Raw genomic sequence first — 13,929 nt, forward strand, 5'->3', positions numbered from 1 at the left:
ATCAATAAATAGAGGAAAAAGCTGCATGTGTCATAATATGAAAACTCTTTGTTTTGGCAAAGCTGAGCACTTTATATGAACAGATTTTCCCTAAAAACATAATACAGAACTGGGGAAACTGTGTGACAGGTAAATACAGAGAAGTGAAAGTGAAGGAATATGAAATTCATGTTATAAAAAGAACATAGAATGTTTTTTCTGGAAATATTTGATGTAGCTTGGTATTTATGGTACTAATTCTTAGTTAATTTAATAATTTTGGCCCATCAATTTATTTTTTCCATCTTAAAAATACTCTCTTATGAGGGCAAGCTTAATTTCTTTCCTCCTGAAAGAGATATTTTTGGTTTGTTTTTTGAGACATTTCTAATTTAATTTTGTGAGGAAAAGATCTGTAGCAGAGTTAGTTGTAAAGCTGAACAGGTATAATAGAAAACTTCGCTTATGAAGTTTCTCCATAATTATTCTATTAGAAACTATAAAATGTTAGTAATTGTTGATAAGATGTTGGGGCAGAAATTAATTTTGTTGAGGAGATCATTAATTTTTATTTTTTGCCACACTATTAAATGATTTTTTTGACAAACCAGATTGGTCTGCATTAAACAACAATGATGTAACAACTAAATATTATTCAAACTGATTTTCAGGGGATGATGGTTATGAACAAATTTCCAGTGATGAAGATGGAATTGCTGACTTGGAACGTGAAACATTTAAGTATCCAAACTTTGATGTTGAATACACTGCTGAAGACTTAGCTTCAGTTCCTCCTATGACGTATGATCCATATGACAGGGAGCTTGTACCACTCTTATACTTCAGCTGTCCATACAAGACTACTTTTGAAATTGAAATCAGTAGAATGAAGGATCAAGGTCCAGATAAAGAAAATTCAGGGGCAGTAGAAGCCTCAGTGAAGTTAACTGAACTGTTGGATTTGTATCAAGAAGATAGAGGTGCAAAATGGGTAACAGCTTTAGAAGAAATTCCAAGTTTAATAATAAAAGGATTAAGTTATTTGCAATTGAAAAACACAAAACAAGACGCCCTTGGCCAGTTGATAGACTGGACCATGCAAGCTTTAAATTTACAAGTAGCCCTTCGCCAACCCATTGCCTTAAATGTCCGACAGCTCAAAGCTGGGACCAAATTAGTGTCCTCACTGGCAGAATGTGGGGCCCAAGGAGTCATGGGACTGCTACAAGCAGGAGTGATCAGTGGATTATTTGAGCTCCTGTTTGCTGATCATGTCTCATCTTCCCTTAAGTTAAATGCATTTAAAGCTTTGGACAGTGTCATTAGTATGACAGAAGGAATGGAAGCATTTTTAAGAAGTAGGCAGAGTGAAAAAAGTGGCTATCAAAAACTGCTGGAGCTCATACTGTTAGATCAGACTGTGAGGGTTGTCACTGCTGGTTCAGCTATTCTTCAGAAATGCCATTTCTATGAAATTTTGTCAGAGATTAAAAGACTTGGTGACCATTTAGCAGAGAAGACTTCTTCTGTTCCTAACCACAGTGAAGCTGATCATGATACAGACACTGGACTTGAGAGAACAAACCCAGAATATGAAAATGAAGTAGAGGCTTCAATGGATATGGATCTTTTGGAATCCTCAAATATAAGTGAAGGGGAAATAGAAAAGCTTATTAACCTCTTAGAGGAAGTTTTTCATTTAATGGAAACTGCACCTCATACAATGATCCAACCTCCTGTTAAGTCTTTCCCAACAATGGCACGTATTACTGGACCACCAGAGAGGGATGATCCATACCCTGTTCTCTTTAGGTAAGACATTTTTGGCTTTGGGAAATATATTTTACCAGTCATTAGAGGCAATTTTATGTGGTTGGTTTATTTTTTTTTTTTTTAACTCTGTCTGTAGGTCAAGGACACTTGATATTTTAAAATAAGTGGAACTGAGAAATATATTACTGTGGGTGAGCTATATTTAGTTAATACTTAAAGTTGTAGTAGCAACTTAAGTTAAAGATAGTAATAATCAACAAGAGTGCTTATATAAGCATGTCTGTGAGCAAGAATAAATGAGAAACCGCTGAGTGGCTTCTGGGAAGGTGGTACAAAGAGGATGGAACAGGAAGGAGAGAGCTTTTCAGTGTAAACCTTTTTGTACCTTATCACTGTAATAAATTGTAGATTAAACTGATACTTTACTAAATTAATTTTACAGTCCTGGTTAAAGATATATTAAAGGTTTAATTGCCATTTGTTTCTGCCATCTAACTCTCTAGTTATCTATTGGTACAGTTTTGCCATTATTAGGTACCCACGGTAGATTTTTAAAATTTTGTTTTAATTTTTGAGAGTTTCTTTTTTGGCATTTTGCCTGTAAATAATTTTTCAACTAAATGCAAAAGTTGCATTTTTATTATTTTATTCCTTATTTCTGTGATTATTTTTTGCCTTGCTTTGGAACATAGTGCATTAACAGAAAATCAGTACTTGTCCATTCTAAAATCTGTACCTATCCATTCCTGTTTTTAGCTGAAACTATCAGATCTTGCCTTAGTTTGAGTTCTTACAGGAGTGTAAGATGATAATTGTTAAAGCAAGGCCTGGTAGGAGATGAGGTCAAGAGTACAAAGTAGGAGTTTGGCTTTGAACAAGAGAAAGGAAACCTTATATGTATACAAATACAGATATCTTTGTAGTGTGGAGACAGTAGAGGAGACAAGGCACTTCTCACTGATCCTTTTTTCTTTTTTTTTTTTTTGCGGTACGAGGGCCTCTCACTGTTGTGGCCTCTCCCGTCGCAGAGCACAGGCTCTGGATGCGCAGGCTCAGCAGCCATGGCTCACGGGCCCAGCCGCTCCGCGGCATGTGGGATCTTCCTGGACCGGGGCACGAACCCGTGTCCCCTGCATCGGCAGGCGGACTGTCAACCACTGTGCCACCAGGGAAGCCCATTGATCCTATTTTTGATAAAGTAGGAATTGAAGTCATGCACTGAGGATGACTGAGTATAAGAAAAGGGTGAAGCTCTCAAATAGTCAGTGAGGGGAAACGAGTAATTAATGGCCTACTAAGTCTTGTTTTTCCCCCATAATTGGAGGAGGTATGTTTGGGTATCAGACTTTAGGAAATAAAGGGCTTTGAATGCTGTGCACTAAGGAATTTGGATTTTTGTTTTTGTTTTTGTTTTGGCTGCACTGCATAGATTGTGGGATCTTGGTTCCCTGACCAGGGATCAAACCCGGGCCCCTGGCAGTGAGAGCACTGAGTCCTAACCACTGGACTGCCAGGGAATTCCCAGGGATTTTGTTTTTAGAATGTGGGAGGATCTCGAATATTTTGGAGTAGCAGACCTGGTATGATCAAAGTAGTGTTCTAAGATTATATTATAGTTACAAGATGTATTGCAATGGAAGAGAAATTGGAGTTATTAGGTAGATAAGCCTGTCTGAAGATTCTAGGTGGTAGGTGTTGTGCTAAGTACCTGGCCTGATATAGTGGCATTTACAGAAAATGGGAAGACAAATATTGTGCTAATATTGAGAGTTTGTGAAAAAGCATTACTAGGACTTGGCAACTGAACCTAGTAAGAGAAAGTAAGAAGGAGCTTTGATGTTTCTAGCCAAGGTAACTATTGGAACTGTGGTTTTATGGACAGAAACTGGTAAATTAGGAGGGAGAGTGAATTTTGAAAGAAATAATTACATTTTGGAAGGATTAGTTTGAAGTGACGGCAAGGTTCATTAATGTACCATGTTGGGGTCTTCAAGATAACCCCCGAGATTTGCTAGATGGAGTCACAGGACTGTGTTGTAATCACGACCACGATTTATTATATCAAAAGAATACAAAACATGATCGGCAAAGAGAAGGGGTACATGGGACGAAGCCTGGGGAAACAAGTAATAAACTTCCAGAGTCCTTTCCTCATTTAGACACAAAGGGCCCTCTTAAGTCCTCCAACAACAAATTGTGACATGTGTGAAATGTTGCGTACTGAGCAAGCTCATTGGAATCTCAGCATCCAAGCTTATTACTGGGGGATAGCCATGTAGGCACCCAGTACCTAGCATGTATCAGAATTCCAGACTCCCAAAAGGAAAGCAGGTGTTCAGCGTAAACCATATTATTTGCATAAACAGTTTAGGTGCAGTGAGTATTATTACCAGTTGATGGGCGGAAACCCTCCCAAAATCCAAGTCCCCAGAGGCCAGCCAAGGGCCAACCTTGCAAGCAGGCCTTTCTAAGAATAAACATTCTGAGGCCTGCCATGTTAACTATTTTCTGAACGTTCCATGAGGTGGTTAAGGATGCTCTTAGAGCATAATAATGTTCACCTTTGTGGTAAGAAGTTAGTGGAGGTGTTTTTATCATGACAGAAGCCTGAGTTTAAGCAGAAATTGATTGAAGAGGCAATTTTATGCTATGTGATTACAACTATATGACATTCTGGAAAAGGCAAAACTGTGGAGACAGTGACTGCCAGGGATTGGGAGGGAGGGAGGGATGAATAGATGGAGCACAGAGTATTTTTAGGACAGTAAAAGTACTCTGTCAGTAGCAGTTGGGTCTATTTAGGGGTGTTAGGTAAATTCAGACTTTTTCTACTAAAACTATGGGTACTAAAAAAAATGGTTCTTGGATTTGATAAAAGAGTCTATTGTATTAAATACTGAAAATTGATAATTTGAGGTTTTTTCCCCCTAGAGGTACTAATTCAGATATACTACCTATAGTAAATCTGAATATACTATAAGTTTTTTATGGTATATGTACTATATTCTCCCTAGATATACTAATTCAGATATACTGATATGCCATGGGTCGAGTAGGACCATGGTTAAAAGGAAGGAGCATTTGATAAGTGGCCTGGAAGGAAGTCCCAGATTTTAAAGTCATGGTTGATTCTGGAAAGAGAAAACTTGTTACAGTTACTTATTAAACATCCGTTGAATGCTAGGAAAAAGCCTTACAGAACTTTCACTTTTGTTTGGCCTAGTGGATAGAAGACTTGCTACTTACAGTACTATTTTAGTTAAAGCAGTATATTGCTGAAGATAAGGATTATTGCCATTAAATTTTTTACCTCTCTCCTGTCTAATGAATATTGAATAAATGAAGAATGTTTTACACTGACTTAACATATATTTTATTACTTCTTCTACAGGTATCTTCACAGTCATCACTTCTTGGAGTTGGTTACCTTGCTTTTGTCAATTCCAGTAACAAGTGCACACCCTGGTGTGCTGCAAGCCACAAAAGATGTTTTAAAGTTTCTTGCACAGTCACAAAAGGGTCTTCTTTTTTTTATGTCAGAATATGAAGCAACAAATTTGTTGATCCGAGCTCTGTGTCACCTTTATGATCAAGATGAAGAAGAAGGTCTCCAATCTGATGGTGTTATTGATGATGCATTTGCCTTGTGGCTACAGGACTCAACACAGACTTTGCAGTGTATTACAGAACTGTTCAGCCATTTTCAGCGTTGTACAGCCAGTGAAGAAACTGACCATTCAGATCTCTTGGGAACTCTTCACAATCTTTACTTGATTACTTTTAATCCTGTGGGAAGATCAGCTGTTGGCCATGTTTTCAGTCTTGAGAAAAATCTCCAAAGTCTTATTACTCTAATGGAGTACTATTCCAAAGAAGCCTTAGGGTAATTTTATGCTTAATCCTTAAATTTTCTATTTTATTGGAAAACCACATCACTAATGGGGTAGTTTCTTGAAAGAATGTGTTTTGAAAATAAAAACTATAATTTTTTGACGTAACACATAACTTCTTAATTAAGGATTAGAATGGTGAAATCTCTAAGATGTAGCTGTAAAGAAATGAAATAGCAGCTTCTTCCAGTTTCCCCACGGTGTTAACAAAGATTGCAGCTGTAGTACTCCTGCTAATTTTTGTGGAGGGGAATCCTAAGGTACAGGAACATACGTATACCATAAGAGTCATGAGGGCTATCTTGCTGTCTTCTGCCCTTCTAAGCTATTCTAAGCTATTCTAAGCTATTCTAAGGTATTCTAAGCTAATACCTTCTAAGCTATTCATGGTGCTCGGATTTCACAAGTGTTTTGACTGGATGAGGGGGATTGAGAATGACAGTAGTTTTCAAGAACTTGCCCTATAGGGCAGAGGGTTTTAGTGTATGAGAAGAGAAACATGTTCTTCCTGGTTCATGCCATGCAAAGCAGTGGCATCCTTTGCATCGGGGTCTTGATATGACTCCTTGAGTGATGGATCTTTTGGGGGGACCTGTAAAAGGCAAACAACAGTGACTTCTATGCCTAGCTGTATATTAACAGTTCTGTAGTGGAAGTCTGAATAATCATGGTGGTAGGTTGATTCATCACACTTGTTCCTATTTATCCAGAGTGAACAACCATTTTAAAGGAGACCGATGAAGTGTACTTCCTAATCTTTTATTGCTAATGAAGTACACTTACTAATATTTCATTGTTCTGATCTTATTTCTTAATAGAATTTCACTTTCCATTTTGATGCATGTGCTTTGTTATTACATACTTTTAAGTAGTGGTTTCAGGTGAATTGAAGGTGAAACTTTAAAGTGCGATTTCCTGTTTTCAGGAAGTCAGTCATGTTTCATTGTGAAATTCCTTGATCCCTTTAAAACCAAGTAGAAAACAATGTTAAAAATTGTTCCTAAAAATTTATTTTCATATCAAAAACTTTAAAACCTTATTTTGTTTCAGTGATTCCAAGTCTAAGAAGTCAGTAGCTTATAATTATGCATGCATACTTATTTTGGTGGTGGTTCAGTCTTCCAGTGATGTCCAAATGCTAGAACAGCATGCAGCATCTCTCTTGAAGCTTTGTAAAGCAGATGAAAATAATGCTAAATTGCAAGGTATGGTACTTGAAGTTATTTTAAGCATTTATGATATGTGAAGAAAAAAAGCCTTTGAATATCTGTAGTTAGTACTTTATCATGTTTTGATAATATACCTGGTAATACCCTGTTTTTAACTTTCTGAAAGTTAAGATACCTTTTATGGAGGTATTTTATATGGTGTTCTTAAAAAGATTTTTCGGAAATTGTTCAAAGTACCTTTTTCTGAAAAGCCATGGAAATTTCTGGGTGGTTGAAGTTCCTAATCAAAGTAGAATTAAAGATGAACTCAGAAGTTCAGTTTTGCTTATAGTTTGCATGTGTGTGTATTTTCTATATATGTATTTCTAAGTACAACACTGTTGTAAGTACAACTTAGAAATCCATTTGTGGTTAACACGTGCTATTCTCAAGTGAAGAATGATGAATAAGAACATTATTTTCTAAATGTATGTTGAATGAAGTTTATGGCAAACCTTATTATGTGGGCAGTCTTGAAAAGTTTAAGGTATTTAATTACAAGTTTTTATTATTTTATTTTGGTTCTTGGCTTTCTGACCTTGCCAAGTAGAAAATTTGATAACATTGAGTAAATGTTATGATAGCATGTGGCCTCTTTTCTTCCTTTTTTTTTTTTGTTTTGGCTGCACTGCACGGCATGCGGGATCTTAGTTCCCCAACCAGGGATCAAACCCGTTCCCCCTGCAGTGGAAGTGCAGAGTTTTAACCACTGGCCCTGGACCGCCAGGGAAGTCCCAGGCCTCTTTTCTTTTTAATCCTAAATTTTATGTGCGATACCACCAGTAAAAGTTGGGTACTGCACTCAATTTTCTATATTGAAAATAGATTTTTTCCCCCCTGAAGTATGCCTTTATAAAAGGAGGGTATGCAGCGTCTTCAAAGGTAGTATTAATGCCTTACTACATTTTCTGTGTGATGGGTACAGTAGTATTTGTTTTATTATTCCTTATATCTTTCATTTGAACACTATATATTCTACATATATGAAAGAGTTAATTTAAAAATGCGTAGGAAAATACTCAGATGTAAACAGTTGTAATCCTCAGGATTGTAGTACCAAGGAAGGGTGACTACTATTTGCACTTCATTCATTCCTATAAAGTGTCTAGAACTTACTATGTGAGAATGCTTTTCTAAAAACATTTTTGGTGATAAAGTATAGGTTTTACGGCATAGCTTCTAGGAGAGTTTTGAGTTTGGTTGCAGTAAATGGTGTATTTCATGTGTTTCTTTTATAAACAAAGCTTGCTGTTATTAGTTTTGGGGTGATAGTGATTACTTTTAACTTCGTAAAGGCAAATTAGGAAATTGATAAAATTTAAAATTCATAATAAGGGAAAAGGCACTCAGCAAATGTCCCCCCATGGGTTTGATCCTGTTAGAAATGAACACATTTTGTGTATGCTTTTTTGGGGGTGGGGGAATCAGTGGCAGCATTAGGTGAATAAACATTATGTTATTATATTGGTTTATGAGCAGTCAATTTTATAATTCTTTTTTAATGTTGTAAGTTGATTGCTGCAAAAATATTCAGTATAGTTAGATGTAACCATGTAAATGTTTTAAGTTTTCAGAAACCAAAAATCTAAGGGCGGTAACCTCTTTTTTTTAAATTATATATATATATATTTTTTAACATCTTTATTGGAGTATAATTGCTTTACAATGGTGTGTTAGTTTCAGCTTTATAATAAAGTGAATCAGTTATACATATACATATGTCCCCATATCTCTTCCCTCTTGCGTCTCCCTCCCTCACCCTCCCTATCCCACCCCTCGAGGTGGTCACAAAGCGCTGAGCTCATCTCCCTGTGCTATGCGGCTGCTTCCCACTAGCTATCTGTTTTACGTTTGGTAGTGTATATATGTCCATGCCACTCTCTCACTTTGTCCCAGCTTACCCTTCCCCCTCCCCGTATCATCAAGTCCATTCTCTAGTAAGTCTGTGTCTTTATTCCCGTCTTGCCCCTAGGTTCTTCATGACCATTTTTTTTTTTTTTTAGATTCCATATATATGTGTTAGCATACGGTATTTGTTTTTCTCTTTCTGACTGACTTCACTCTGTATGACAGACTGTAGGTCCATCCACCTCACCACAAATAACTCAATTTCGTTTCTTTTTATGGCTGAGTAATATTCATTCATTGTATATACGTGCCACATCTTCTTTACCCATTCATCTGTTGATGGACACTTAGGTTGCTTCCTAAGTGTCCTAAGGACACTCAGCTTCGTGTCCTAAGGACACTCAGCTTCTTTTTATGGCTGAGTAATATTCATTCATTGTATATACGCGCCACATCTTCTTTACCCATTCTTCTGTTGATGGACACTTAGGTTGCTTCCATATGCTGGCTGTTGTAAGTAGAGCTGCAATGAACATTTTGGTACATGACTCTTTTTGAATTACGGTTTTCTCAGGGTATATGCCCAGTAGTGGGATTGCTGGGTCATATGGTAGTTCTGTTTTTAGGTTTTTGAGGAACATCCATACTGTTCTCTATAGTGGCTGTATCAGTTTACATTCCCACCAACAGTGCAAGAGGATTCCCTTTTTTCCACACCCTCTCCAGCATTTATTGTTTGTAGATTTTTTGATGATGGCCATTCTGACTGGTGTGAGGTGATACCTCATTGTAGTTTTGATTTGCATTTCTCTACTGATTAGTGATGTTGAGCATCCTTTCATGTGTTTGTTGGCAATCTGTGTATCTTCTTTGGAGAAATGTCTATTTAGGTCTCCTGCCCATTTTTGGATTGGGTTGTTTTATTTCTAAGCCAGTATAGTAGGACATTACATTTCATTTTAAAGCTTGTTTAAATAATTAGACATAAGTTCATTCCTGTATAAAATTTAGTTTATTGAAATGAACATGGATCTGATAATCTAAAACCATGGTTTTTCTCAGGAAAAGAATACCTTTACTTCCCTTGTTTTAAAGGCTTTGTTATAAAGGCTTTTATTTTAAAATATTATATTATGAATTACTGTTTTTGTTTTTAAGAACTTGGCAAGTGGCTTGAACCTCTGAAAAACCTTAGATTTGAGATTAACTGCATCCCAAACCTAATTGAATATGTTAAACAGGTAAGTAAAACTTAAAAGTGCCTTGATTTTATAGAACCTTGCGTTAGTATGTAGTAATACTGTTTTAAATCACTTGTATAGGTAATGCAGTTAAGTGTACTTGATTGATTTACTAGTCTTGTGGGTATAGACTGGTACTGGGTATAGATGGGTATGTAATTGTGTGTATAATGAACACAGATGCACACAACCTTATTGCTTTCTATTACCAGCTTCTGTCCTACTTTTTTCCCTCTCAAATAGGAATATTATCACCTACCATTTTGATGACATTTACAAAAGTGTTTTAAAGTTAAATGCTATGATAATGTAACATATAATTATAGTTAAACTTTGGTGGAAAAGAATTTCCCTCAAAATTTGTACTTGAAAATTGGTAGATTCAGTTCCAGATACTTGCAATGGGGACTAGTTCTGTTAATTTGGGATGGTTAAATCTGTAATTGAAGTAATTAATGAGAGTTGAAAATCATATAATTCATAATATTACAGTTGAAAAATGCATATACACTTCAAGTAATTCATAATGAAAAAATTCATTAAAATCATTGCATTGTTAGTTTTGGAAGTTTGAAAAGTTTTCTTTGCTCCTTAGCTGATCCAATGTGTATCATAGGAAGAAGGGCTAAAAGTGCCCATAGATGGCATAAAAAGTTTTAAACTAGCGGGGCAGAATGGACCTTGAATTATCTCCTTTTTCATTTAACAGATGATCTATATGTGTTGTGTATGTGTCTGTGTGTCTGTGTGTGTAAACCACCTTGGTCTTGGAGCTGCAGTGTGTTATTGAAGTAATGTATGTATATTATCTAATCTGTTGCTGTTTTGACCCACCAACAAAGAGCTATTTGGGTTTTATCTGCTTCAAATTTTTCTTCACTAACTTGTCTCCCTTCTCATTTTTCCTCCTTCTCCCCTAAGAGTACTTTTTCCTCCTATAATGCCATCATATTCTTCTGTTCTTTATACCTCAAATGATATCTAGAGTTTTTCATTATGTTCGGTCTTTTATTTGGCAGAAGTACAGTAGTGTCCTGTAAATTTAGATGGTCAGGTATTTAGGGTACTTGTGCATGGTTAGGAGAATATATAAAGTATCCAATAAATATCAGATGGTTTCACTTAAAGTACTTAACCAATAAAAAGTTCAGTAGTAGAAATTTGAATACATGCTGTAATTAAGAGTTTTAATTTTTGTGTAAATCCTTGTCCCATTAATTATGGTTATTATAAATGACTCTCATTCTAAGATGTACTAAAGACAGTTGATCTAAGACTGAAACTTCACTCTGTGGCTCCCTGCTGCCTTACGTAATTTGTGAATTATTGAAAGGCAGCAAGGAAGAAATTAGAGGAAAAGACAGCCTAAGGTGGGAAACATATGAGGAAAAGGATTTTCTTATTTTTAGGTTTCTCCTCTGAGGTTTAGAAGCTGAATTAGTAACATTTTAAAGTGCTATTTCTTTTAAGTTTTTTTTAACCATCTATATGCTGCTCCTTGGAAACTACAAAAATAAAGCAACTTAAACAACTATTTGTTGCCAGGAAGCATAGCGTGGGCAGGTGCTAAGGACATAGGCAACTGTATTTCTTTTTCCTCTAGCCATGCCCCAAATGGCCATCATAACTAGATTCTTGTGGTATCTGCATTTTTCAAAATGTATGTTATGTAGTGTTAAAACATTCCATCATGCTTCCTCAATTTTCAAAGAGCTTTAGTACCCACAGGGCTTTGTAAAATCAGTCGTTTCTTCCTTTTTGGGAAAGAGGATGTATAGTAAGAGTATCCAAAAAGGAGCTATTTTAAATTCTTAATCCAGAGAGTTTCATACATAATCTGTATGTAGCCTTTGTTTTAGTCAGTACTTTTTTTTTTTTTTTTTTTTTTGCGGTACGCGGGCCTCTCACTGTTGTGGCCTCTCTCGCTGTGGAGCACAGGCTCCGGACCCACAGGCTCAGCGGCCATGGCTCACGGGCCCAGCTGCTCCGCGGCATGTGGGATCTTCCCGGACCGGGGCACGAACCTGTGTCCCCTGCATCGGCAGGCGGACTCTCAACCACTGTGCCACCAGGGAAGCCCTAGTCAGTACTTTTTAATATACTTGTGTTTGCAATTACTCATTTTATGTTCAAAATGTCATATATGGTACAACATATGCCAAAGATTATATAACCTTTATAAACTTCATTAGCCTTATTCATGTTTTAAATTTAGTTAAGAAGTTTAAAATGATGTAAGTACTTAACTTGAAACTCATATTTTTAACTAATACCTTCTCTGGGCCTGATAGGTACCAAGAAATTAAACTTTCTGTTCATTTTTATTTTTGAAGAATATTGATAACTTGATGACCCCAGAAGGAGTTGGCCTTACTACTGCCTTGCGTGTTCTCTGTAATGTGGCATGTCCACCACCTCCTGTTGAAGGTAATGTGGCTACTGTACTTAAAAACTACTATTTTTTAGGCCTAGTATAATATCATTTATTAAATAAAATATTCAAAATCTTAACCAATGATTAATATGTAAGTAATTAGAGTTTTTCTTTTTTTCTCCCTTATTTATATAAAGGTCAACAGAAAGACCTGAAATGGAATCTTGCTGTCATTCAGCTTTTTTCTGCTGAAGGAATGGACACCTTTATTCGGGTGCTGCAAAAATTGAACAGTATTCTGACTCAGCCTTGGAGACTCCATGTCAACATGGGGACTACCCTTCACAGAGTTACTACTATTTCAATGGCTCGCTGCACACTTACTCTTCTTAAAACTATGTTAACGGAACTCCTGAGAGGTGGATCCTTTGAGTTTAAGGACATGCGTGTCCCTTCAGCACTTGTGACTTTACACATGCTCCTGTGCTCTATCCCTCTCTCAGGTCGTTTGGATAGTGATGAACAGAAAATTCAGAATGATATCATTGATATATTACTGACTTTTACACAAGGAGTTAATGAAAAGCTCACAATCTCAGAAGAGACTCTGGCCAACAATACTTGGTCTTTAATGTTAAAAGAAGTTCTTTCTTCGATCTTGAAGGTTCCTGAAGGATTTTTTTCTGGACTCATACTCCTTTCAGAGCTGCTGCCTCTACCATTGCCCATGCAAACAACTCAGGTATCACTTCCATATAACATGCATCTTATAAATGACTGCAATAACACTTTTTAAAAAGCCAGTGATTTTGTTTAAAAAAAACAAACCCTCATCTCCTTCCCCTAAGAAAGACATAAAATAACTGGATGAGGGTGAGATAAAACTGAAGCAAGTTGGTCATTAAGGAAATATGGGAGTAACATTTTAAATAAATTTTTGTTAATGTGAATTTTATTATGCTGTTATGTGTACTTGTACTTTTGTTATTTTTAAATCCTTTTCCCCCACCTTTATCATGTGTTAGAATTTGCCATTAACTAGGTTGCTTCACCAATGGACTCTGCTCTACTGACTGCTAACCTGAGAACAATAAGATTTTTTTAGATGCATTGAATTCAAGCAAATGTTTAATTGTATAACAGAAAATTAAATGTTTTAAGCATGCAGTAAAGATGTTCTTTTCATAACAGTTCTTCCTGAACAGTTTTTGTGACTATAAATAAATATTTTTAAAAATCTACGTACACATTATACTTTTTTAACAGGTTATTGAGTCACATGATATATCAGTGGCACTCAACACCCGAAAATTGTGGAGCATGCACCTTCATGTTCAAGCAAAGTTGCTCCAAGAAATAGTTCGCTCTTTCTCTGGCACAACCTGCCAGCCCATTCAGCATATGTTACGGCGTATTTGTGTTCAATTGTGTGACCTTGCCTCACCAACTGCACTTCTGATTATGAGAACTGTGTTGGATTTGATTGTAGAAGACTTGCAAAGGTATTTTGATTTTGCATTAAAAATTTTTTTCCTCAAGTTATTTTTGACACAGATTCATTTTTTTTAACTTAGAATTTGGAAACCAGGGTTTAGTGTGCTCAGGTAATATGTGTA

At 36.2% G+C, this 13,929-nt stretch overlaps 1 protein-coding gene across 5 annotated transcripts in view; it reads left to right on the forward strand.

Annotated features, from left to right (window-relative positions):
• The window catches only part of VIRMA (vir like m6A methyltransferase associated), a 61,798-nt gene that overhangs the window by 22,921 nt on the left and 24,948 nt on the right, over nucleotides 1–13,929 (forward strand). For all 5 annotated transcript variants that reach the window (XM_089898897.1, XM_022584783.2, XM_089898895.1 and 2 more), the window contains 7 exons: nucleotides 651–1,791; nucleotides 5,144–5,635; nucleotides 6,693–6,847; nucleotides 9,857–9,939; nucleotides 12,273–12,366; nucleotides 12,511–13,055; nucleotides 13,580–13,815. In XM_089898897.1, the coding sequence (XP_089755023.1) occupies nucleotides 651–1,791; nucleotides 5,144–5,635; nucleotides 6,693–6,847; nucleotides 9,857–9,939; nucleotides 12,273–12,366; nucleotides 12,511–13,055; nucleotides 13,580–13,815 (2,746 nt within the window). The remainder of the gene's footprint in view (nucleotides 1–650; nucleotides 1,792–5,143; nucleotides 5,636–6,692; nucleotides 6,848–9,856; nucleotides 9,940–12,272; nucleotides 12,367–12,510; nucleotides 13,056–13,579; nucleotides 13,816–13,929) is intronic.

Source organism: Delphinapterus leucas, chromosome 17 (assembly GCF_059928025.1).
Source record: "Delphinapterus leucas isolate spDelLeu-1000000601 "Yukka" chromosome 17, BTC_Dleu_Yukka2, whole genome shotgun sequence".
In the NCBI taxonomy this organism is placed as follows: Eukaryota; Metazoa; Chordata; class Mammalia; order Artiodactyla; family Monodontidae; genus Delphinapterus; species Delphinapterus leucas.